General features: G+C 44.5%; 5 protein-coding genes across 5 annotated transcripts in view; all 5 read right to left on the bottom strand.

Annotated features, from left to right (window-relative positions):
• The window catches only part of LOC311015290 (uncharacterized protein), a gene marked incomplete at its 5' end in the record, with an annotated part of 152915 nt that overhangs the window by 12828 nt on the left and 114073 nt on the right, over positions 1-26014 (bottom strand). The gene's annotated exons all lie outside the window — the stretch shown is intronic.
• LOC311015324 (uncharacterized protein) overlaps positions 1-26014 on the bottom strand; it is a gene marked incomplete at its 3' end in the record, with an annotated part of 558532 nt that overhangs the window by 531009 nt on the left and 1509 nt on the right. The window lies entirely within an intron of this gene.
• Positions 316-25112, bottom strand: LOC311010658 (uncharacterized protein; the record flags this gene model as incomplete). The annotated part of the gene is made up of 3 exons (XM_084005243.1): positions 316-814; positions 23000-23253; positions 24997-25112. 3 exons carry the CDS (start codon positions 25110-25112, stop codon positions 786-788), a joined length of 399 nt encoding a protein of 132 aa, XP_083861369.1. The 3' UTR covers positions 316-785.
• Positions 8409-9756, bottom strand: LOC311029224 (uncharacterized protein). Its single transcript, XM_084034257.1, has 3 exons — positions 9617-9756; positions 9051-9141; positions 8409-8926 (listed from the first exon to the last, which is right to left on the bottom strand). Exons 1-3 carry the CDS (start codon positions 9707-9709, stop codon positions 8766-8768), a joined length of 345 nt encoding a protein of 114 aa, XP_083890383.1. The 5' UTR covers positions 9710-9756; the 3' UTR covers positions 8409-8765.
• Positions 18764-25204, bottom strand: LOC311010649 (uncharacterized protein; the record flags this gene model as incomplete). Its single annotated transcript, XM_084005232.1, has 5 exons — positions 24997-25204; positions 24310-24363; positions 23379-23445; positions 18948-19133; positions 18764-18775 (listed from the first exon to the last, which is right to left on the bottom strand). The coding sequence occupies exons 1-5, from the start codon at positions 25167-25169 to the stop codon at positions 18764-18766; spliced, it is 492 nt and encodes a 163-aa protein (XP_083861358.1). The 5' UTR covers positions 25170-25204.

The following is a 26014-nucleotide window of genomic DNA, read 5'->3' as shown; positions in this document are numbered from 1 at the left end:
AGCACTGATCATAGACCATAACTTTCTTTGTCATGGTCGTTTTGTGACAAGTAGCAATTCATCTCAACTATATTTGGTCTGTCAAACGTATTTGTAGTGAAGAAGAGATCTATTTAAAAAAAACCAAACCAAAACATTTCAAGGCTCATTTTTTTTTTATTTTATAGCCTGCTCAGAAATGCCTCAGAGGAGAGGGCTTCTTCCAGTTTCTCCTTGTAAATTTGGAGCTTCTTTGCTCCCTCCTTGGACATGTGCCCCACCAGGGCTTCGGCCATCACATTTAACTCACTGAAAACTGTGAGAAATTAATTTGCATGTAAATGTTAAAATATAACTTATCCGAACAAAGGAATACCGAAAGTATTGCTGCAGGTTTTGACATGACATATGAATACATCCTGCCTAGTGACTGTGCGGCCACAGTAACAGCAATGGTGATGTGGTGTTTTGACACAGCCTCGCAGGCACTTGTACATTTTATAACCTGCAAACAAATGGAAATTGGATTTACAAACAATTTGTGCATTAAATTCTTATATATGTTCACCAACAACATTCATGCACACTTTGATATAAACTATTCACTTAAATAAAGACCAAATTTACAACATTGAAAAACATCTGCATGGATGTCTCTGGATTTAAAATTAAAACATACAGTACCTCCATGACGAACAACTGCCCTTTCATGGCATTGAACGTGTGCAGCAATTTTCGCATATTCTCCCTTTTTCAAACAGATAACACATGTATGTGTTTGATCTGTTGAAACCACCTGAGGTTTATTACCATCTATGATGATGGTTGGATGGAGCTGAAAGCAAACATAAAAGTTTTTTTTAAATGTGTGCACACAACACTATCAAAAACACAAGGATGTAACCTCACGATCAAGTTCGGCCAAATATTTCTGTTACTGGCATAACCTGATGGCACATAGCTAAACCCTCAGGAGAAACCCATACGTACAAATGGCTTCCTCTGCACTGTATTGAATCACTTCTTGATACATAATATTTAGTGAGCTAGTCTTGAGTAGAGTGGCTGTTAATCGCCTGTTCGTCTGCTCAGGGTGATGCGCATTTATTGAGTCCCTAGCAACGGCTCGTTTTACCTAGCAACGGTCTGGTATTGTGTTATTGTTCCCTTCCCCTAACCTTTAAGAAATGGTCACTTTTGTGACTGTAGGAAGTACGTGTTTAAATGTAAATGTGAACAATAATTTCAAACAAACTATTGCTGCACTGGACCACGGTGAGAATAATGTTTTTGAATGAGCTGGTCAATATTATAGCAGAGTTACAATTTATTAGTTACACCAGATTGCTGGCTAAGTTACAACACCCAATTCTATTTGGCTCAACCTTTTAGGATCATTTGCAATAAAACGTATGTATACGCTGCATGTCACTTATCAAACAGGCAAATATGTAATAAATGTAATAATATATACATTAATCGATGAATTAATTAAATTACACTGACACTTACAGTCTGCATATGTTCGGCCATTCAGACTAGTCAAGTTTTACGGCGGTCTCATTTTACATCTCGCGTGGTTCAACGTGACTTTCCCGTGTGGAGGGGAAACGCCTCCCTCTACGCGAAACGCCTCCCTCTTGCAGGCCGCAGACAGACCCTTCTCATTTATCCAGGCTCCAGCGCATTGCATTGTGGGAAACAGTAGGCAGAGTAGACTGGTCGGATGCATACTGGAAATATTCTCCGAATCAGTACGACATCCGGGAACTTTTCGCATACTGCAGATTTTGCTTTTGTTTGCATACTACATACTATATTTTGGCCAAATCAGTACGTACTAGCAGTATAGTATGCGGTTTCGAATACAGCATTTGAGTCGCCCTCACTCACTCGCCCTCAGCCCTTGCTATGACGTCACACGGAGGCCCCTTGGAGGGCGGAGGGAAAGAGGACGGAGGGGGAGTGAAAGAGGTAAATGGAACACACCTGCCCTCGTTCACTAACAGCCCAGACAATCATGGATCAACCACACGTTGTTGGAGTAGCGCTATACTGCCTATTCCAAATTACACAAAATATGTGGAGACTCATTTCATTGAGACGAAGACGTATTCTATGCTTGATGGCAATACGTCGGCTTATTTACTTACACTTGTAAACGGTGGGCTCTGCCATAACTCTGCAACAGACAGTCTAACTGCACAAACGGTACCTGCCCGTGCTGGCTCCTTTAATTAATTTTCTTCTTCCTTGGTGGTGAATAGACAGCAGACAATGGTGTTTGAGGTTCATTATCGCCACCACATGGACATATTTTTCGTGCACCACTGCAATGCATTGTGGGTGATATACAGCTCTGAAGTGACCATCGTTGTTGACTCGATCACTCAGCCCTCAAGGGTCGATCTCACGGAGTTCACTTCAGCTGTTCAGGGAATTGGAACAGCCCTTAAAGGGGCCCTATTATGCTATTTTTCCACAAGTTAATATAAGTTATTGATGTCTCCAAACCTGGTCTTTGAATTCCTCAACTGGAAAAAACACTCGGAACATGTATTTCGGAGTGGATCACACTCCTCATTTTCAGCTTTTTTACCCCACTTTTTCAAACGGGTGAATCTGTCGGGGTGTAGCCTTATGCTAATGAGATGACCCCCGACCCCGCTCCTACTGAGGAAGTGGTTGTGTCTCTCCGCCCCGTGCTGTCCGCGTCCAGCTTGTTGCCATGGTTATGGTTCTACGCTACAAACTAACAGCGGTCCAGCCGAACTCCGACCGGACTCCGACCCAGAACCAGGACCAGCTCCTGTAGAAGTTCTACGCCGCGGATGCAGCAGGACGTTTCTGAATGGTTAGTTCTGTCTAACGTTTTGGACGGTAACTCGATAGCTGTGTCCCAATTCAGGGTCTGCAGCCTTCGGAGGCTGCATTTGAAGGCCGCTTACGTCACAGAGCTGCGCGAAGGCTGTCCCAATTCGTCTAAATTCGGAGGCTCCTCCAAATGCGGCCGACAAATGTGTCCTCCTTTCCCCCGTATTCGGAGGATGCACCGCTACTATCCTTCGCGGCCTCCAATATCCCAAGATGCTTTGCGCGCCGCTGTTCAACCAACAATGGCGGCGAAAGACGGCAGCAGCTCCGGCACCGGCAGCAGTGCCGAATACACATTTAAAAGTAAGTAACGTGTTTTTGCTTAACGTCGGACGTTCAAGGGGCCTTAAAACACATTTGAGTGTTAAAATGCGTGAAGTTAATAATGCTAATACGTGTAGCCACCGGAATGTAGGGCCAGCTACGTGATGTAGCTTAAAGCTGTTGATAGAGGAGCTCAGTTAACGTTAGCCTTTAAACGTAACGTAAGCCTAAAACCCTTCACTTTCAAATGTTACAAGCTCCGATAGTAACTTATATCTTATTGTAACCGTGGAGCTGTTCAGGTGATTTGTACTCGTAAGTTGTGTAGGCGACAGTCCGCTCCGACGTTTGGATTGAATACAGAGCTCACCTTAGGCGCATTATTACTGTTAATATCGTTATTATATCGTACAATCATTTTGCATGTTGACATAACAGGAAATGTGCTTTACATGTCCTTTTGTTGTAGAGAGCAAGGAGCAGACGGAGGATTTGATCAAACTCCGGATCCGGGATGAGAACGACCACCTGTTGAGGCAAAGAACACAGGGCCACCGACGGCAGCAAGAAAGAGGAAAAGAGATGACTTGCTGGATTTGATCAGGGAGGACATGAAGTTACAGAGGGAGAGCGAGGAAAGGAGAGAAAGAGAGGATGGAGAGACTTTTTAGTTTATTGGAGAGAATGGTTGAGAGGCGTTGAATTTTTTGGGGGGTGGTGGATGTTTTTTTCTCTTCGATTAAGTTCTGTGTTGATTTGTAATTTAAATTGTTAATTAAAAATATTGTATTCCATTTTCTTTTCCAAATATTGTATATAGTTAAATAAAAATCCTAAAACCTTGTAACATTATCTGTTCCATTTCTTATTTACAACTAAAGTCAACTTTTGAACTTCTTTTCAGTGACAAAATAATTTATTTTTTGTGTAATTAACAAATATTTACAAAGTTACAATAACTATTGACAAGTCGGTGTTCTTAACATGTAGAACTATTTACAAAAGATCATCAGAAATAACTATTTACAGAGAACATATATACAGTATTGACTGAGCAGGAGTCCCTGGTGGTGCTGCTGGACTGGATGGGATGCCACAATAAGGACCCTGGACTCTTCTGGCTCTGAGTGGGACATCATCTGGAAGGGGGGGTGTGGGATGCATGTCTCCACTGTCCACCACATCGTCCATCATTGGGGTTTGCAGGGCTGATGCAATCGACGGATGCCATGTCACTAAAATGTTTAAAAGAGAGGCAAGAATAAAATATTGAATTAAGTCGGGGTTATTTACAGGGTTCCTACACATTTTACTATTCAATTTAATCACTTTATAAGCCAAGCATTTAGACTTAAATTCAAGCACTTTTCAGACCTTGAAAAACAGCATTAAAATTACAGCATTGTCAAAGATTTTACATTTTAAGCACCTGTACAAACCCTGTATTAAGTCTTATGGTTAAATGACATTATCCATGTCAATCTATACTTAATATGGCTTGTCACTTAGCGGTATCATTTATTAAAGGGTATATTAATTACCACGTACTACGCTAGCTATGTATGAACATAAATATGGGTTAAAATAACAGCTTTAACGTTACCTCCCCACGGCTCTCTCCCAGCCGGAGATAAACAAGCCGCCGGTGTCGCCACAGCCGCCTCTCCTCTTGCTCAAAAAAATAAAAATTAAATTAAATTAAAAGAAAAAAAAAAAATATATATATATATATATATATATATATATATATATATATATATTAAAAACTCTCCATCATGTTCGTCTGTCGTATTTTTGTTTTGACTGGTGTTTTTCCCGGGCTTGGCCGGCAGAAGTGATGACGTCGCGACGCAATCAGGAAATGCTCCGTAGGTTAAGGACTCTAGTTAGACCTAGAGTCCTTAAGAGAGAGAGTGGCACCACCTACGTTTACTGCAATGGTTAATTTTTTTCACAGCAATGGCGGAGCATGGAGACCCTCAAAAGTTCCCGGAAGTTAGCAAAAGCTAACTTCCGCCCAACGTAATTCTTATGGAGCACACGGTCGGAGCAACACTTGATCAAGGTAAAATGTTTAAAGAATGACATTTTCACATCAGTAGTTCATTGGAATTAAATTGACATGAGTAATTAGCTATATTAAATATGTTGGCGGATTGTCCCCGTCTAGATTAGAAGATTAGAGAATATTAACGGATAAAAGTTTAAGCTAGCACGCTGGATAACGATAGCAACACATGCAACAGGCGGACGCATGTAAATTCTGTTCACTAAATATAACTTAATCGAACACTGTCAATTTATACCAATAGCCAGCTTAATGTGCAGGGAGTGTGATTGTAGATAAACATCAATTTAATATAATTGAGGCTATATATATATAGGTTTGAGTGCGGGGTGAAAAAGTTCACATTTGAATATTAAATTCAAACTGAGCTGCATCCGCCGATCCTGATGGTGGTAAACTTTATTGCAAATAATAATAATAATAAAAAACCGGGGTGATTCTGGTTGTGTTAATATAATTACCGTGTGTGTATTGGGCAGCTTGATTTTTTTTTTTTTTTTTTCAAAAAGCTGATAGGAGTATAGTGTATATTATAAAGCTGGTGTGTCTACTGTTGTGATTTTGGACGGTGAGAACACAAACTGGGTTTATACCGGCATGGTTATATTTTTCATGCATATGTATCATGTTACTAATTCTCCTTGTGAATATTGTGGAGACTGTATTATGTTGACTGATGTTGAACCTAGGCCACTGTTCTTTTTCACTTTCTTGGTTTGGCTCTTGCTTCCAAGATGGCCATCTTTTAAGTGTTGTTTTTTCCTGTCATTTTGTATTTTTTTTGCTTCAATCCGCAACCTCAACCTAATAAATCGCCGGATTATCTTTTCTTTTATTTCACAGCATGATGGAAGCCTGCTGGAGAATGCCAGAGCTTCCTTCTCCAACACACCCACTGCGTTTGGAAGCTCCATGAGGGAGGAACCAGTCTTCGTCCTGAACAGTTCCTCGATGTGGTGAATGACATCATAGGCTTCTTGGGAAGGGTGGCAGAGGGCACCTGACTTTTCATTTTCTTTTTCTTCCCCGTTATATTTACAACGTAACTTCCCTTGGTTTTTGCATTGTTTTTCCTGTTCTCTGTTCTGTTTTTAATTAAAAACATCTTAAACTTCCCAGTGGTGTGGTATTTGAAAGTGTCCGAAAGTGCAAATGCATTGTTTGAATATGATTACCTCGCATATTTTTTTGTTAGTAGTGTCTTTGTAGGTGGTTAAATGGCTTCTTCCAACTTTAACCACCCATGCTTTTCGCCTGTCCCTGTCTTTGGGGAAGCCATACATGCGGACAACCCTCTCAGAGCGATTGGAGCATCCCCACACAGCACACCATCGTGAAGACTGTCAAGGACTACATAGTGAAAAGGACACAAACAGCTTAACATGCTGATCTGTTTCACTTCTTTACATACTGTTTTAAGGAATTTATTGTGGTATTAAGTGCTTTTGGGAAAAACAAGACTGTGATTTATTGTGCTACTGATTTATTGTGCATCACTGAGTAGAGTAAGTTTGAGATGAGGAAGAATAGTTAACACATAGTGATAGAAATAGTGAATTCAAATCAAAGTGTAATTTATTTGCCATGGATTTCATATTTGCCATGGATTTCATATTAGAATACAGTTATCATAATGTTGTTACGACTCCAGACCTAATGTGCAGTCAATGGGCAAATCTTTGTTAGTCACCTTTCTCCTCACTCAAATCTGAAAGTTAAGAAAAAGAGAAAATATTACGACTTTTCAACGACTGTACAGTAAAGTTAAGTTGATAAACTTAATTGAGTTCAAATCAATTAACACAAGAATATACATGTTGCAACGCAAAGCATTTATTGACCATTATTTACCGATCGTCGTGGTTTTCCTAGTGTTTTTCAATTGCCCGCCAAGCACTTCCGGGAACTTTTGGAGGCTACATGGACCACGTGATCGGCCGGCGTTTTGAACTTCCGTTGTCGCCACTCTCTCTCTTAAGGACTCTAGTTAGACCGTCCCATTTACCGACGGTTGACCCAGCCTTCGGAGGAGTCTCCGAAGGTGTCGCCTCCGTAGACCGCGAAGGCTGGGTCCTCCGAAGCAGAGGCGATTCTAGAGTCTGTTGGGGCCCCAAGCAAAATTTTCAGTGGGGCCCTTCTGACTAAACAATAACAATAATAATCTTCTAAATAATCTGACGCCGCGTCCATGGCAGTGGCCAGGCAGCCGCACTCGAGTTGGTCACGGCCAATGGAGTGCGGCTGGTCCAGCTCAGCTTGCAAACTAACCGAATGTGAATTAAATGTTACCGTTTTTACATTTCAAACATAACGTTAGACTAATAGGAGACACTTGAACAGCAGCAAACATTGCTAGCATTAGCGTCTGTTGGTCACGTTCTGAAGCTAACTAAGCTAGCTCAGGTCGGGCTAGCTCAGGCCGGGCTCCCGTTAGTTACACATCAAATTGATTTTTTAAACATTCATAAAACAGCCCTCGGGCCGAGTCTCGGGGGCCCCCTGGCAACTCGGGGCCCCAAGCAGTTGCCTGCCTTGCCTGTTCACAAACAGCGCCTCTGCTCCGAAGGCTGCAGACCCTGAATTGGGACACAGCTGATGTGTGTTAGCGTAGCTAGCGCTAGCCACAATGACGCTAATGCTGCGTTCTTCGCTCTATAAGTAATGTATCTGTGAGCTATTTAACAACAATTAATATCGTTAGTAGTGCCGTGTTGTTGACAGTTCACAGTTGCATGTTTTCCAAATGGGGAACATTATATTTAAACGGATGAAAACCCGCTGAAAACAGCGTCCTGTATGCGGGCAGTTTGTTTACATCACATTAACGGGATTAAAAACTTGATCCTCTACACATAAAGATATACAAGCAACAGGATTTGGTCCGTATCATGTCGTCCTCCAGAATTATGTGCTGAACTGTGAATTATAGGCCGTGTGCTGTGTTTTATAAACGTGATTGTGCTCCATCTCAACATTATGTGCTAAACTTACTGTTACAAAATTCAAACATGAGGTTTACCTCAGCCGTCCGTCAGGTTACCATATTAACAAGATGTGTTGTTGAAATGCTCAAATTCTGTACTATATTCATCTAGGTGACTAAGTGGGCCTTCAGACACCGAACACGTCTGCTGCATGGAGACACCACGGGTAATGTTACTGTCTGTTACACCAAGATTATTATTCACATAACATGACGATGATCATGATTCACACTAGGTAAGAAGACGGATGCAGCAGCTGGAGGAGGAAGAGGCTTGCATGGTGGGACATCCTGGTTGGAACTGTTTGTCTGAATGTTCTCTCTCCAAAACGCATGAAATATACAGCTGGTTATGGTGCTTTACACGTAAGAGGAATACAGCAGTCTGTTGTTTGTTTATCAATTGTGTTTTATAAAAATAAATCCCTCTATGCAACATATTATGCAGTCTTCCTGACCGTTACTTCAGTAATATTAACCATGACACATTTTACAATTACTGTAAAGACTTTATTGTCAAATTAATCAGCAGTTGAAGTTCACAGTTATCTCAGAACACAAACTCAAACTGTTTGTGGCCGACTCTGCAGGGTCATATCAAGCTCTTCTGAAGTCAAGGAAGAGCTGCCCTCCAAAGTATCCTCCTCCTCTACCGGGTCCAGGCGAGCTCTCTGTGATGGTCTCCTTATTGGAGTGGTTGTGAAACAGGTCTGGAACCATGGCTGTGCCAACACCAAAGTCCTTGCAGGACACAGTAGCTGTAACAGAGTTGTATGGAGAAATGAAACCCATGATATCACATAATAGAAACACACATCTGCACAACTACTAGTAGTTGCTGTTAAACCTGATTTCAAGTAGGCTACATGTCGGGCTACACACCTTTACCTGGGTACGGAGCCTGTAGTCCTCCTAGACAGGTGAGTGCCAACAGTAGCTGTGGTGGGTCGCTGTGGGACGCTGGTGTGAGCTGCTGCTCTGTAAGCAGACAGACAGTCAGACAGACGGTCAGACAGACGGTCAGAGTTTACAACTACATCTGAAATGTGGAACACGTTACTATTTCAGTAGAACTGATGTGGTGACGCACCAATAGCTCGTAAAATCCCTTCGTTAGCGGTGCAAAAACAAACGTTTGGTGACGTCGTCTTTGCATCGGCGTGTAAACAAACACAGATCAGCTGCTCTTGCTGCCGCATTCAAGCTACAAAACGTTCCCAAGCAAACTGATGTCTAGCGTTATTTTACAGGTTTGGGCCCCGCAGTACTACGTAACCTTAACGGTCCTCAATATCAATACAATGGAAGCTTTTAACGCAACACGCCAATGCTAACTTTAGCGCAACACGCCAATGCTAACACACCAATGCTAACACACCAATGCTAAGCAAGTAAGAAAGCAACGGTAAACTGTAACACGGCATATTACATAATATTTAGTAACTTACCGCTTCCGTGTCTGTGGTTGGCTCTCGGACTGTCGGTACTGATCCAAACTTTAGCCTCAGGTTAGAGGTATATCCTGAGCTGTAGCGACCCATGTTGTCAGAGCTCCTGTCGGTGAAGTGCGTCTCACACACGAACACACATTTACGGACACGTGTGCGCACATTTCCATCGTAGATGCTCCGACGATGCCAGTAAATATCAGCGGACTGCCAACTCGCTTTCCGTTGAGTTTGGCGTTTTGGTTTACTGGTTTGTATGTACATCCAGTGTTGGGCAAGTTACTTCAAAAGCGTAATGCATTATTTATTACTTGTTACTGTCATTTCAAAGTAATTAGTTACATTACAATATTACTGTCTTTGAATTGTAAGGCATTACACTACTTTTACATTACTTTTACATTACTTTTGCATTACTTTTCGCCAAAATAAGGAAATATGGATTTGTTGTTCTCAATAGATCTTCTTGTGTTCAATGCAGCTCATTACACAGCAGGATGTGATGTTTTTCGCTTCAAGATAAAAGAACGAAAAACGGAAAATGACTCGTATCCCGTTATTCGTTTTAAAAACGGAAAACGAGAAACGGAAAACGTCTCGTTAACTGATATTAGATATTGTGTTCATGAATGGGATTCGGGGATGAAATAACAGGGACATTTTTCATTCCAGATTTGCCGTTCGTGTTTTTTAATGACCTTGAAGGCGCTGTGTTATGCTGTGAAATTACCTGAAAGCCTACCTGAGACATTTAGGGGGAGCTCTAAAACACTGTTCATAAACGCTCTGACAGCGTCTGACGCTCGCGTTTTGAAGTAAACCTACTGTTTTAAACTCGCACCAAAAGCGTTATGACGCGGACATAAAAGCGGTTCAAAACCGACGGGGAGTATCGGAGCCTCCGCCTGATCTCTGCCGCCACTCAGCCCAGTAAACATTTTCTCGACCATCGTCTAGATGAAGACGTCCAATCGACGTCGCGTCACGACGTGACTTTAATTCGACTTTTTTTCGACATGATAACATTAGGGGGAATACAATCTCAAAGAAAACATACTCCACTGAAAAAACACTGTCAAGAATGATTTCCTCTATCTACTGCTGGGTCGAGATGCAGATATCCAATAATGTGGGTAGGCAGGTTGATTTGACGTCTATCTGAGGGGCTGAAATGACCAACGTCATTTAGACGTTGTTTCAACGACATATCAACGCACGAATGCTAAAAAACTATTCGAAATAATGGAAATATGTTCGTGAATTTAAGAAAATAATGTAGTAGCATATTGGCAATGTGGGCTAAAATGTTTGTGATTCTAGCATCCATCTAGGAACTATTTAACTAGACTATAACTAGACACCTGTGAAAGGTGAGTTACTAAAAGTACTGTAATTTAAAATGAAACCGTGTTTGGTAAGACATTATACGTTTATCAGTTGCATGTTAGAGTTTTGATTTTGTTGCTGCATCGTGTATTGTTACAGATAGCTGTTTTTTTGTTGCTTTTATCCGTAACCGAGCGGCGGCTAGCAGCCGAGTTAGCTGCCGTGTGAAACTAGTCCTGAGTTAGCTCGCAGGCTACGTGAGCCGAACATCTGTGCAACTCTCGGTTTAGCATCGTTACAGAACCATAACACTTTAATGGGCCGTCCAGACAGGCGAAAACATTATTTTTCGCCGTCTTCCTCGGCATTGTTTCAAGAATATTTGCATTTAGACGGATCCACCGAAAACGCTGTAGTTCATATGCCAGGCCTATAGGTGTCGCTTGACATACACCAAAAACAAGACGGAGAGACGGAGCATGCGCAGAAGGTTTTCGCTCTATAATTTGTTCTTGCCATCTATAAAGTGCATTTAACATCTGAATAGGCGCTCTGTAAAAATGTTTATTTTTTTCTTATGCCCTCTCTCCAGCTGCTGTGAAGAGATGGAGTCCAAAGGCCACAGATGCAGAAATAGAGTGATTCAGAACCACCTTAAACAAGACCCCACAGGACTGCAATAAAAAGGAAGTCAATAAAACATTTGTTCAAATATACATGTTCGTTTTTTATTCAATTATTCAATATATAGATAACTCGTTATATATATATCTGGTCCTGAATGCTGTCTCTTTTTTTTTACCTGAGATTAGTCCATGTACTACTTGTATTTTACAGTATGGGTGAACATTACTCGAGTATTTTTAACTTTATCACAGGTGAGTTTATTTACTACAAAAGTTTTGACCAGGTTCACCATTCCTGTGATATTTTAAGTTGGCAAATGTGAAATTTGCTGGTGTTGTCTATTGGACTTTTTGACCTCTTTGCATTTTAAGATTTTTTTTGCTGAAATTGATAAGTTAATTTAAATGGTTGTAGATTAGAGCATTAAGAATTGCACATGTATACAGCACAAGAGCTGTGCTTGTCATAGAATGTATGGATGTGGTAATGCCAGTTATGTAGGCACTAGTTGAAACTAGATTTAGGTAAACATATTTTTAAATGCAATACATTACATGTGTATTTTGACAAAGGTTGATATGCCGTCGAAACGACATGAATTGATGCCGTCGAAATGACGTCATGAGACCGACGTCAGAAAAACTTTCATTTCAGCACCTCTGGTAGACGTCGAATTGACCTGCCTGACTGACGTTGATAAGACGTCAAATAGACGTCAAAATGTTTACTGGGAGCTGTTGATCCCGGGAGCCGCTCCGTCAGTCGGTGTCCAGCTCATGGAGCCTGCTAACAACAGCGCTTAATTAACATAGTGTACAGTAACACGGACCGGCTTTCGCCCAACTCGCGATCGCGAATGTAGAGTCAATTGATTTCGGGTTTAAAATGCATTGTAACGCGCGTTACTGAGATTTGTACTGAGTAAAATATTACCATTTTTTTTTTTGTAATGCCTTACATTACCGTGTTACAGCAAAACGTAATGCATTACAGTAATGCATTACTTTTGTAACGCGTTACTCCCAACACTGTGTACATCACACTGACAGCAACAGGTTTGGGGATTATGTGGGCGGGACCACACAGGTGGAGCGATTCTAATGAGCCGAGATGACCCATATAAGGCACAGCAAAATTCGCTGCTGACGTCATTTAGTGGACATTCTGCAAACCGTTCGTTTATCGGGAGGATTTCTTTCAAACTGAGAAAGTGAAACAGGGAGATGGTGGTCTTTTCTGATACTGTGGGGACTTATTAACACCCCAGGGACCCATTTTAGGGTGGAAAAACATGGAAAAGTCGATTTTTCATAATAGGGCCCCTTTAAAATGGCGGCGGGGATTCCCCCGAGGGCAAGTGCTTAGGGCAAGTGAGCGAGGGCGACTCAAACTGTTATTAGGCTTGTTCGGGATGGTCTTGGCTTGACTTGACTTGACTTATCACGCCGACGAGAGCTGCAGGTGTCTGAGGGGGCGGGCTCTAAAAGAGACGGCAGCCAAACGCCGTCAAGTCGGACAACAAAGTCAACGTGACTATGGTGCTCAAGCGATAGAACACAGCAGCAAACCAAAGAGGATGTGTACACACACACATATATATATATATATATATATATATATATATATATATATATATATATATTACACACACACACACACACACACACACACACACGTAAGGCGGAATGTGGACGGCATTCTTTTTTTCCTAGTATATTTGTATTATCATTCTATGTTTGTATTAACCAGACCTCACATATAACAGGCCTACTCACAGCACAATGCACGGAACTTAACATCAAGCCATGAGATCAATGCGACCAAAATAAAAATGCAAATCATTAAATCATTTCACCACAAGGTGGCCGCCGAGTGCGGACCTGAACACACGTCATTGAACTTTTAACCAATGAGAACCATTCCGCTGTAGCGGAGGTGTGGACAAGCCGGTTGCAGCCACCGTTCACCGCGCTGCAAAGCGCCGCAAGAAGCGGCTCTTAAAAACTTGTTCCCGCGATGTTTTGGGTCACGTGATATGGTCCGACCCTGTGACGTCTTTGCAGTCGGCTGCTAAGTCGGACACAATTCTAGCCATCATGCATTGCTTTCAACCCACAATCCATCACGTTAGGTAGCGCGCTGCAGGCGGCTACATCAAGTCCAATTCGCCTAGTGTCCACTGTTCACTCGGCATGTTGTGTGAGTGTGTGAATAACGCTGACCATATTGTATGTTTGTTGTCACTGAAACAGTTTGTGACGGTTTCTTAGTGCAACTTTTTAGGTTTAATTAATGCTGGGGTGCCAGTCAGGCGTCAAAGTCCTGACAATAAAGTCTGTGCCACTAACCCACACAAAGGATACACACTTTCAATAACTCGCTTTCAAATATGTACCCTTCATTAAAAAACACCTTCAAACACTGAACCCAGCACAAGCACAAGGACAACCAGGACACAACCAAGGTTTCTTTTGTTTTCTTTTGTACCAAAATATATTTCAATGTTCACAAACAGTTCTTTTAACGAGTCTCTTTCTCAGTTTCTTCAACAAAAAATCCGATCTTCAGAAAAACAGAAAATGTCAGAAAAAACCCAAAGCACTCATAAAAAAGAGGGAAAAAACCAAAGCAAAAATAATCCAACAAAAATCAATCGGCAGTTACTCACACGCACCAGAGGGGGGAGTCGGTAAAGCGCACCAGTCAGAGTCAGTCTGAGTCAGTCAGTCAACAGTCAATTCAGGCCAGCTCCAGCGGGACCACACGCTCAGGAGGCGAGCTCAGGAGGCGAACAAACGAGGCGAACGCACGGGATTAACTACCGCTCGTCACTTTCACTTTTCCTCCTGCTAGACCGCTTTAGCGGCTCGGATCGCGCTCACTTTTCTCCGGTCACACACTGCTTCGCTACTGCTGCTGCTGCTGCCGGCGCCGCCATGACATGTCTTAACCAGGTGATCACGTGAGCGGGGCATGACCTGGCGGTCACGTGAGTGGACACGTCAGCACGTCATGTACAACCTCGGCCCGTCACATCCCCTCCCCCATGAGAGAAGCCTGAACAGGCGCTGCTAACACGGCCTAATCTCCGCCGTCGGTCTTCGGGAACCCATGGAACTCCTCGTCGTCGGACTCCTCGGCAAAGAGCTCCATGACGCGACGGCGCTGCTGTTTGTCCAGCTCGTTCGCGGTAGGATAGCACGGCTTGAGCTGCACCACATTGGCAACCCGGAGATCCTCACCTGAGTCCTCCAGGACGATCTCGTAATTGAGCGGCCCTGTCCTCCGGGTCACGCGGTAGGGTCCCTTCCAGCGCGGAGCAAGCTTGGCCGTGAACGACTTGTCAGCTTTGGAGTAGGGGTGAGTTTTCAACCAGACTCCGTCTTTCTCTTCAAACACTTGCTCTCTTCTGTATCGGTCATAATTGAGTTTCTGGCGGGTTTTAGCTTTCTGTATGCTCTGTGTGACATGTTTCTGGAGGTCATGTATGTGTGCCATTTGTTGATAGGCTGGCTCATCAGGAGTGCAGGTCTGAGGCTTCAGCTCTGTGTCCAGCGGCCCCTTGAGCGTCCGGCCAACATTGAGCTCGGCTGGGGTCACTCCGATGGACTCATGGACTGCAGTGTTGAGGGCAAAACGAAACTCTGGTAAGTACTTGTCCCAGGTTTTATGTTTGTCTTCCACGTATGAGGCAATCATGGCCTTCAGGTTCCTGTTCACTCGCTCTGTGAGGTTGGTCTGGGGGTGATATGGAGTGGTTTTTTTATGTTTGAGGTTCCATCTTCTACAGGTTTCGCTGAAGACAGAAGAGATGAACTGTGTTTCCTGATCCGACAGGACATAATCGGGTACACCCCACCGGGTGAGGATTTCTTTGTGGAGGACCTGGGAAACTGTCTCGGCAGTAGCTCGGCGGAGAGGGAATAGCTCGACCCAGCGTGAGTAATAATCAACAAACACGAGTAGATAGAGATTGCCGGACGAGCTGCGGGGAAAAGGTCCCATAAGGTCGACCCCCAGCATCTCCCATGATTGTGTGACCGTTGTTTGTTGCAGTTTTCCAGGGCGTCTCCGGTTCTCCGGTTTCTGAATTTGGCAGGTCTGACAACACTGGATGTAAGTTTTGACGTCCAAGCTCATTTTCGGCCAGTACGCCAAAGCCTGTAACCTCTTGTAAGTCTTGTATCTTCCCAGGTGTCCTGCTAGTGGGTGGTCGTGGAAGAGCCGGAGCAACTGTTCACGGAGAGGTAGTGGTATGTAGATCTGACACAGGGTCTTATGTGGCAGCTGCACAATACGATATACCTTGTCCTCAAGAATGGTGAATTTGGTATCGGAGGGGGTTGGCTGATCAGTAGCTTCCAGGATGGACTGGTAAAGTTTCTGTACTTCGGTGTCGTTTTTCTGAGCTTTCCAGATGTCTTCGTCTGAGATCTGGAGATCCTCAGACGTCTGCCTCTTCGCAGGCTGAACCGCAGCGCAGGTGGGGAGCAGGCTGTCGGTCTCATTCACTGGAGCTCTGGATAAAGCGTCAGGTACAATATTATATTTCCCCTTGCGATACTCCCTGTGGGCTGAGCCAGTACCGCACCCAACCCAACATCGCTGGCGTCTGTGTAGACGATGAAGGGAAGAGTGAAGTCTGGGTGGCCAAGGATGGGAGGAGAGGCAAGATGTTGCTTCAGTGTGTTGAAAGCAGCTTGACAGGTGGGAGTCCATGTGTATTTAACACCTTTCCTCTTCAGAGCATTCAGGGGCTCGGCGGTGGAGGAAAAATGGGGCACAAACCGGTGGTACCAGCCGGCTAGTCCCAAGAACCTCTGAAGCTCTTTCAGATTTCGGGGAGTGGGGAAGGACTGCACTGCCCGGGTCTTCTCCTCATCCACCTGAACCCCTGAGACGGAGACACCATGTCCGAGAAATTTGAGAGTGGTCCTGCAAAACTGACATTTCTTCATGTTGATGGTGAGTCCAGCTTCTCTCAGGCTGTCCAGTACCGCTTGAATGTCATGAAAATGTTGGTCCAATGATGCTGAATGAATAATGATATCGTCCAGGTATACCATACAGATTTTCCCAAGGTGTTTGGCCAAAACCACCTCCATAAGCCTCTGAAAGGTCGCAGGGGCGTTCTTCAGCCCAAAGGGCATCACCTCAAATTGGTATAACCCCAAGGGGCAGATGAAGGCAGTTTTCTCCTTGCTGCGTTCTTCCATCGGCACCTGCCAGTACCCACTGTTAAGGTCAAGGGTCGTGAAAATGGATGAACCAGCCAGGGACTCCAGGATTTCCTGAATGTTGGGTATTGGGTAGGCGTCTGTTTTTTGGCAGTATTCAGTTTCCTATAATCCACACAAAAGCGGGATTTGGTGGTATTTTTCTTAGGCACGAGGACCACGGGTGCAGCATAGGGGGATGTTGAAGGCACGATGACCCCCTCCTCCAGCATCTCCTCTACATGAGCCTTCAGTTCTTGTAGCTTGGCAGGTGAGCAACGATATGGCTTCTGCTTTACTGGCATGTCGTGTGACAGTGTGATTTTGTGAGCAAGCACATTTGTTTTTCCCACTCGTTTTGTACAAACCTCTGCATTTGTTTCGATCTGGTTGGTCAATTTTTGTTTTCCTTCTTCATCCAGATGAGTGGACTGAATGATAGCCTCCAGACCAGCAACCAGAGGACGTGCAGTGGAGGGGAGTGGCAGTACAGGTGGAACAGCTGAGTAATAAGCAACTTGTGATGAAACTGTGTTGCGTTCCGGTCTTTGTTCTTTCAGGAAGTGATATCTCCTCTTCATAGAAGACTTGAACCAATATGCATTTTCAGACACATCAAACTGCAGGCCGGAGATGGAAACAAAGTCGAGCCCAAGAACCACAGGAAGCGCCAGACCGGATGTAGGGAGGACCACCACAGGTACGGTCGTTGTCTGTTGCTGAATGTTGAACTGTAATTCGCTCCAACCAATAGGATATCTCCCTGTGCCATCAGCCAGATAGAGGGGACCCTGTAGCCATGGTTGTAACACTGCATCATGTCCTTTCAATCCCTTCCAGAGTGTGTCATTTATGAGGGTGTATGAGGATCCGGTGTCCAAGATGGCCGTTCCTCTCCAGAAGCCCACTGCAACTGGAATCACAAGCTGTCGGGGAAGAGGTGAGGCAGGTGAGGCGAAAAGGGGGTTCTGACCAGGGTGAGTGAGTGTGTTAAGTGTAGGGGGAGGGTGATTACTTCTTGAATTTTGACTTGCCGGTACTGGTGTTTGCTTTGGAAACTTGTTTCTACCAAACTGATACTGTGGGCAGGCTGATGGGGCATGATCATTTTTACAGCGCCAACAGTAAACTGTAGTAACTTGAGTGGCAGGTGGATGGGGCTGAGCAGCGCCTTCTGACCTCACTGGTCTCTGCATTGATTTCTTCCGCTGTTCATAATGACGCTGATTTTCTCTGTCCTTCTCCAGCTGTTGACCAAGCCGAACAAGAGCTTCCACGGTGGTCATGCGGCTGCCCCTCAGCTGGCTGGCCATTGTGGGGTTGATATTTTTTAGGGTCAACTTTACCACTTCCTGCTCGGTAATGTCTGGATTCCAACGCTTGCATAGTGATCTGTACATGTATGCAAAATCCCTTATGCTTTCATCCTCTCCTTGTACGCGTGTTCTGACTCTCTCAGCCAACTCATCCTGATAATCCTCTGATAGGAAAGCCGATGTAAACCTCTTCTCAAACTCTTTCCAGGTAGCAACCTCCAAACGGGCCACATCCCACCAGTCACGGGCTGTGCCATGGAGCACGTTACGGAGAGTAGCGATGACTTCTGCATCAGTAAGTGGGTGGAGTGCCAAGAAATCCTTGCATTTTCCCAGGTAAAGTAGAGGGTCCTGTGTGTCATCTATTCTCCCAAACATGGGGAAATGCAGGTTGATAGGGCTGTGCCCACGAAATATAACTTTGGCCACAGGGGGTATTTCAGCACGCACAGGGGAGATAAGCTCTGCGTCAGTAACACTGGGGAACATTGTTGACTGTAGCCTTGCACGTGCTGGTTGGGCAGTTGGGTGAAACAGGGGATGTTCATCAAGGAGGGTCTGTACAGATGCATGGACAAGTACAGGGGGGTGCATGGATGTGGAACTGTTACGAATGCTTGACACTTCCCCTGTTAAAGTGTGAATACTGGCTGCGCAGTGTGTCACCTCCTCCTCTAGGTGTTGCATGGTAGATACCAATGGGGAGAGCACATGCTTGAAATCTTTCACAAGTTCTGTGTGATATTGCTTGAGGCGCCAATTTATGGTTGAATTGAACTGATTATTTAGATATTCAAATTGCTTGTCCAGTTTGTCCTCCAGGTCCTTCAATTGTTCCTGGTTCACCTTTTCAATGTCCCTTTTACTCTGTCCCAGGCAGCTCCTTAGCTCCTCCTGGTGGCACTTGTTCACCTCTGCCAGCAGCTCAGGTACCTCTTTCCTTCCTAGGTCTAGGTTCACCTCCGGCAGGGGAATCAATGGCTGATGGAGCATGGAGTCTCCTCCCAGGCCCAGATCCAGTTCCAGATCCATCTCCAGTAGGGAATACCGAGTTCTTGGCTCACTGGGGTTCCTTTAGATGACAGGGTCCAAGCTCTGACTGTCTGCCATTTTGTGTTCTTTGTTCCTTTGTTCCAGTCCTTGTGTTTTTGTTTGTTTTGTTTTGTTTGTTTGTTTGTTTGTTTGTTTGTTTGTTTTTTTCAAAGTTGCAGCTTAGTTTGTTGTCTTGTTTCCAGAACCAAAGGTGTTTAGTGGGTTTCTGTTTTGTTTATTTGTTTGGTTGAGAACAAGCAGTTTTTTCCCTTTATTTGTTTTTGGCTTTATTGTTTCCTTTGTTTGTTCCACACTTGATTTCCTTGTTTAGCTGGGGACAGAAGATGTGAGTCCCATCTGGGGTGCCATTTTTTATGTGACGGTTTCTTAGTGCAACTTTTTAGGTTTAATTAATGCTGGGGTGCCAGTCAGGCGTCAAAGTCCTGACAATAAAGTCTGTGCCACTAACCCACACAAAGTATACATACTTTCAATAACTCACTTTCAAATATGTACCCTTCATTAAAAAACACCTTCAAACACTGAACCCAGCACAAGCACAAGGACAACCAGGACACAACCAAGGTTTCTTTTGTTTTCTTTTGTACCAAAATATATTTCAATGTTCCCCAAACAATAAACAGTTCTTTTAACGAGTCTCTTTCTCAGTTTCTTCAACAAAAAATCCGATCTTCAGAAAAACAGAAAATGTCAGAAAAAACCCAAAGCACTCATAAAAAAGAGGGAAAAAACCAAAGCAAAAATAATCCAACAAAAATCAATCAGCAGTTACTCACACGCACCAGAGGGGGGAGTCGGTAAAGCGCACCAGTCAGAGTCAGTCTGAGTCAGTCAGTCAACAGTCAATTCAGGCCAGCTCCAGCGGGACCACACGCTCAGGAGGCGAACAAACGAGGCGAACGCACGGGATTAACTACCGCTCGTCACTTTCACTTTTCCTCCTGCTAGACCGCTTTAGCGGCTCGGATCGCGCTCACTTTTCTCCGGTCACACACTGCTTCGCTACTGCTGCTGCTGCTGCCGGCGCCGCCATGACATGTCTTAACCAGGTGATCACGTGAGCGGGGCATGACCTGGCGGTCACGTGAGTGGACACGTCAGCACGTCATGTACAACCTCGGCCCGTCACAAGTTGCAGGGGGGAAACGAGCCGACGAGTGTCGGGCAGTCCTATGGTGCATGAGGGACGGCGGTGCAGGCCTGACTGCTCTTCCTTTTCCTCTTCCTAGTTTGTGTTCTGTTGACGTGTTCAGCTGAGCAGCCACCGCTGAGCGGGATCGCGCTCCTTTGTATGGCTTGGTGTTGATATGCACGGAGCGGAGGTGTTCAGCTGAGCTGTCATTTTATTTGTTGTTGTTTGTTTTTGTTTGTTTTCAACCGCTCTCCCAACAAGTGATCAGGGGCCTGTACTACGAAGCAGGATTTGTGCTTAGCGAGGTAACTTAAGCGTTAACCCTGGGTTTTCCGTCCTACGACGCTGGTTCACTTCTTACCGGGGTAGATCGCCATGGTAACTTACGCTGTGGAGCTAACCTGCTCCGGAGCAGGTAATGTTCCTGATAAGAGATCAACGTGGAGAAACACACCGCCGACTGACCAATCAGCTGTCTTGGTGCGCGGATATAAAAAAAAGAAGCTTGGTGGATCGTGAGAGGGTCTCGTAGGAGAACTATAGAGTGTACAGAGACCGGCAAAACCCTTTTTCTGTGTCTGATGATGTTTTATATGAGAGATACAGATTCTCATCGGAGGGAAAGACTTTTCTGTGTCAGCGTACAGCCTACTGACCACTATGAATTATGTTTTTATTTATTTATTTGATTTGCTCCCAAGTCCGTTTTACACCGCCGGGATTGCAGCTGAAAGAATGAGGCTGATATTGTCATAAACCACATTATAAGAATACATCCAAGCAACACATTCATCATTTTAAAGTTATATGTTTGGCCTTTTATTGCTGAAGGACATCGTAAGAGTTAAAGGGACGAGAGAGAGCGACGACATGATTTAAAAGACAGCCGAAGGGTGGATTCGAACAGGAAGCGCTGCTAGGAGCCTTGGTTCATAGGGCGGTAACTCTACCACTAAGCTATCAGCACAGATAAGGTTAACTTTTAATCAGTCAGATCTACTAGTGCCCTTATGATGGGGTAGTCATATTATACTACTACTAATAATATTAATACGACTTCCGCATTCACACAGTCAGTGAGTTTTTGCCAGCTGTCCTTCCTGCATTTGGCAGATGAAACGGTTGCTTTTTGCCTGCATTATATGTTAAACTTCTTCGGATTTCTGTAAGATTACGGTTCGCTCCTCGTCCGTGAAATACGCCGCTCCGCTGCCGTAGACTGATCCATGCATGTGATTGGTCAAATGCTGCAAATGCCGCCTCTTTCATGTGCACGCGCTCATAGCTGGACAGGTAAACCCTGGGTTGAGTTAACGAGTTGATAACCAGCTTCGTGTGACCGCTTATCTCCGATTGCCTTTGTTAGGGTTACTTAAGCTGGATCTCTGAAAGATACCCTGGGTATGTTGAACTCGCTTCGTAGTACAGGCCCCTGGTTAAGCAGTCTGCTTTAAATCCCCACGTGTGCTCAGCCTGCCTTAGACCGAGGGGCCTGGGGGGGGGGGGGGGGTTTGCTGTGTACACCGGCAGGAGTTGCTCTCGACATTAAGTAAGCTCTGACCCTCTTGCCATTGGCGCAGAACTGGTTCAGCGCCCAAACATCCTGTAGCCAGCTTTAATGTCCCACACAGTAACATTACAGAACCAAACAACAGTAACGTAGTAACTCTAACTGTCTTTGACAACTTATATGAGGAAAAAAAATACCACAGCTGTACGTGGAGAAGCGTCCGTCCTCCCGCCTGTCCTGCCGACTCTTCCTCACATTTCTGCCTGAAAAACAGCGTCTGTCACCGGCAGAAAACCTTAACTCACCGAGTGTTTGTGATGGAAATGTATTTTCACCACAAACACAAACACCCCGCTGAGTTCAAATCGACGGTTGTGGTGATCTGTTTGAAATAAATGTATTTATTTATTTTCTTTTAAATAAATCACTGCGACTGTCAGCCCTCCCGACTTCAGGGAACTTTCCCCCAGCCTCCTTCCCGAGTGACAGAGTCAGACAGCGAGCTGATGCCCATTATGGAATTATGTAGGCTACTTTAGCGAGAAAAACCTAACTTTGTCACTTTCCAGGATGTTTGACGCCAACGTCATCATCATGACGTGTACCATCGCGCCTCATTAGGAGCCTCACTTTCTGTGGGAATCACAGGTGATCGGTGGAGATGCTTCGCTCTGTGTGAATCACCATCTGTGGAGAATTGCCGAACCACCGCTCCTGAGATAATGCAGAGACGCTGTTTAAAAAGGGCTAGCCTACAGTTTCACCACAAGTTTCATTTATTCACTCTTTTTGTTTCTTTTGATCGGCCATCCCATCATGTTTGGGGGCCCCCCAGGCCGCCTATGACTACAACACATCACAATACAGCATCATAGAAAGAGACGGTATGATGACGTGTTGAAAATAGTACCGTTGGGTTTTCTAAATATCCTGGTAGACCGTAACCTAACCATTTAGTTCCTACGAGCTGAAAGTCACCAGTTAACATGGTCACTGGGTGAAGTGAAACACCTGTTTCTCTGAAACGGTCGTGATCCTGTCTGAACTCTGTAGAACTTGAGTGTTGGAATATCGATTCTGACATCCGAACATTAACAAACATTGAAGTTGTGTGCAGCCTATTAAGAGTTTGGAAATATGAAGTTCTTCATATTGAATCCTTCTCTTCTTTCCACCATGTTAAATCTGTTAAAATCCTCTTACCCATCAGCACACAGGCAGCCAGCTCCTCCTGCTTCATTCTCCTCAGGAAGTCCACTGTGATCTTCTGAAACGCCTCTCTGCTCCTCCTCCTCTGCTCTTCATCCTCACCGTCCAACAACTCCTCATCCTCACTCTCCAAGCATTCTGGGTAATCTGGACTCAGGACCTTCTGGATCTTCTTCAGCTCGTTCTTCACAAAAGTGCAGATGTTCTCCTCCAGCAGCTGGAACAGAAGGATAAACTGAACATGAACTCTAAAGAACCCAACATGGGGTTCATGTGTGGGTCTGAGCAGCATGGAGACCACTAGAACCTGTTCAGCATTGAATCTGTAGTCGATGTGGTTAATAGTGAAAGGTGAGCTTGTACATGTACTCACCATAAATATGGAGTCCAGGTGTGTTTGATGCTGCCGGGTAAACGGAACCTCTGAGATCTGCTGAACTCTGTGGAGAAAACCAAGTTCAAAGAGTCACTAAAGCACAGACTGGAGATCACAAGTGGACGTTGTCATGGCGACGTCACCCGTTGGTTTGTGGACTACGGTTTTGAAGCCTCGGGTTCTGATGAACACAAGCGGCAGAGCGGCACCCTGAGCAGCAACCTTACTGGATCTGGATCCATGTGGATTCTGGTGTGAAGCTGCTAACAAAGTTAGCTTCATAATTCAAGGTCAACTTTACAGCTACGTGTTAAAGTCATCTTAGTAGCTAACCGTTGGCTTCTCAAACCTGCAGGAAACCTCATTCAGGTCTTGGTCCAGATGGTGTAGCTGGTGAACTGTACTTGATATGGCTGCTGTTGGTCCTTGTGTGAGTCTTTCTAACACAGACTTGACAGATTGTCTCTCTGGTTGCTGCTTGCTTGCCTTGAACTGACTGTTAATGGATGATTAAAGTTAAAAAAATATCAAAGTTCCAACGTTGCCTTTGCTTCCCATGAAAACCTGAACCCTGGCCTGATCCAGGACCTGATACGTGTCTGTTTCTCCCTTCGTACCTGTTCCTGGACTTTGACCGGTTACCTGTTCCTGATTCCTCTGGATTTCTTTAAATGTTTAGACCAAACCGGTCTCCCAACGCATCAAGTACCCAGTTTGGTCAGACCCACTTGGAGTCTGATGCTGATGCACCAGGTTTTCAAGTAGCTCCGATGTAAACCCAGCTTAGTTTAGCTGAGCTTAGTCTAGATCCACTTCTTTGGCATTAGCTGTGACGTTAGCCAAGTTAGCTTCTCTCTGACTCTTAACTTTTCTCTGGCTGGTCTAGACCTGATTTATCCTCCAAGGAGAGTCCAGGTTCAGTTCTTACCTTCCATCAGCAGCTTGTTCAGCCATCCGTTCACTGGATGAATGGAGGAGTTTTCTGTGTGAAAGATAGAGAGAGGAAAGAGCAAAAGGAGGAGAGTATTAATCAAAGTGAGGGAGAGGAAAGGAAAAAAGACAGAAAATAATAATAATAATAATAATAAATATATAAGGAGAGGGTTATCTCTGGTCAGGCTCTGTGGACAAAGAGGCATTGGCGTGGCTATGGGGCAGTCAGAACCGGTCAGGACAGCTGGATCCGGGAAGAACTTTCTGGATTTATTTATTATTTAAATGTAGGTTTTAACTTGATGATACAAGTTTAAATCTGTCTCCCGTCTCCTCCTCCTTGCTGCCTTGTCCTCACCTCCTTTGGGCCGCCACCAGACCCAGCAGGAGGTGGCTGGCCTGTTGAGGCTCAGATCCCCTTTAGAACAGACCCTCCTCTACGTGAGGTTGTCATGAAGTCTGGGATTAACGATTCTGGGATGTCGTGCATGGAGCGGGTTTGTAGGTCCACTTTCTTTCATCAGTTTATTTTCTTTAGTAACAATATGCATTTGTATTAACAGGTCTGGTTTTTGCAGTGTTACAATGCTGTTTTGGGGAAATGCCAGGCTATTGCATGTCTTTAACTTCCTCGTGACGTTAGAAGATCCAGTTTGTTGTTTATGCTGTCAAGCAGACTGACCTTAATTTCTGTGGTGTGTCGGTCGTCTGTGTCTGTTGCCGAGTCTTTCTTTTTCCTTTTGGCTGGGGTGTTTTCTGGGTCAATGCCGTTTTGCAGGTAGACCGGTCACTCTTCATGGACACACAGCTGGGTCCAGGTCCAGGTCCAGGTGAGTCTGGTCTCTGCTGCTGCATCCTGATACAATAAATACACTTTAAGATTCTCACTAGTTAAGCTTCATTAATCAGTTTGCTTTGGTTATATTGATGAGTCATGTTCTGAGAGTTGATGCTAGTGTCAGGATCAATACTTTGAATGGATCTGGGTCACATGAGACCACGCGGACATGTGAACACTCGTCTTAGTGCTACACTCACACTAGGAGCAGTGGACAACGTTTCCGTTGCATTAGAACTGTATGGGGTGACAATGATGGGAAAACGGAGTTATGACTCTTAAAAAACTTTACATTTTGGTTGCTAACTCTCCACTGGGCATCGGACGGTTCTGGCCTCCACGTAGTCCATTACCTCCTGATAATAGACACGTCCTCGGGCATTATCAGTTACCTTAACACCTAAAATAAGAGTTTGCTGGATATAAAGTGTCTTACTTTACTACTCTACAACCTCCCTTGAGTGAGAGGAAGACGGTGCTCGAGTTTGGTGTCTGTTGGTTTGGAGTCTTTTTGTTCTTAGCTTAGCTTAGCCTCCCCGCTACTCTTCTTTGTCATTAGCCTTCGTGTTAGCCAAGTTAGCTTCTCTCTAACTCTTAAGGTTTCTCGGCGTCTATGAGTCTTTTCTTTCAGAAGGTTTTCTCCTCACTGTCTGTTTAAGGTTTGATTGTATATTTATTATTTTGTAGTTTAATCCCAGTTAAAAACCATTTAATTGGTCCTTTCTGTGAGAGTTTCAGTGAAACACGACACTGTCACTCTCTCACATCATCGTGGCTCAGAAGACCTGACGGGTTGCAGGATTCAGGGCTGGTGGACTCTGAGTTACTGTTTAAGGGGGCAGGTCTAGACCTGATTCATCCT

This window comes from Eutrigla gurnardus, assembly GCF_963514095.1.
Source record: "Eutrigla gurnardus genome assembly, chromosome: 1".
Taxonomy (NCBI): Eukaryota; Metazoa; Chordata; class Actinopteri; order Perciformes; family Triglidae; genus Eutrigla; species Eutrigla gurnardus.
This window is presented reverse-complemented; position numbering and strand designations above follow the sequence as displayed.

Coding starts and splice junctions, on each gene's coding strand:
- LOC311029224 (XM_084034257.1), bottom strand. CDS start 9,709: ATGGGTCGCTACAGCTCAGGATATACCTCTAACCTGAGGCTAAAGTTT. Junction 9,142..9,616: donor CAACCACAGACACGGAAGCG/GTAAGTTACTAA, acceptor CTTACAGAGCAG/CAGCTCACACCAGCGTCCCA. Junction 8,927..9,050: donor GGCTCCGTACCCAGGTAAAG/GTGTGTAGCCCG, acceptor ACTCTGTTACAG/CTACTGTGTCCTGCAAGGAC.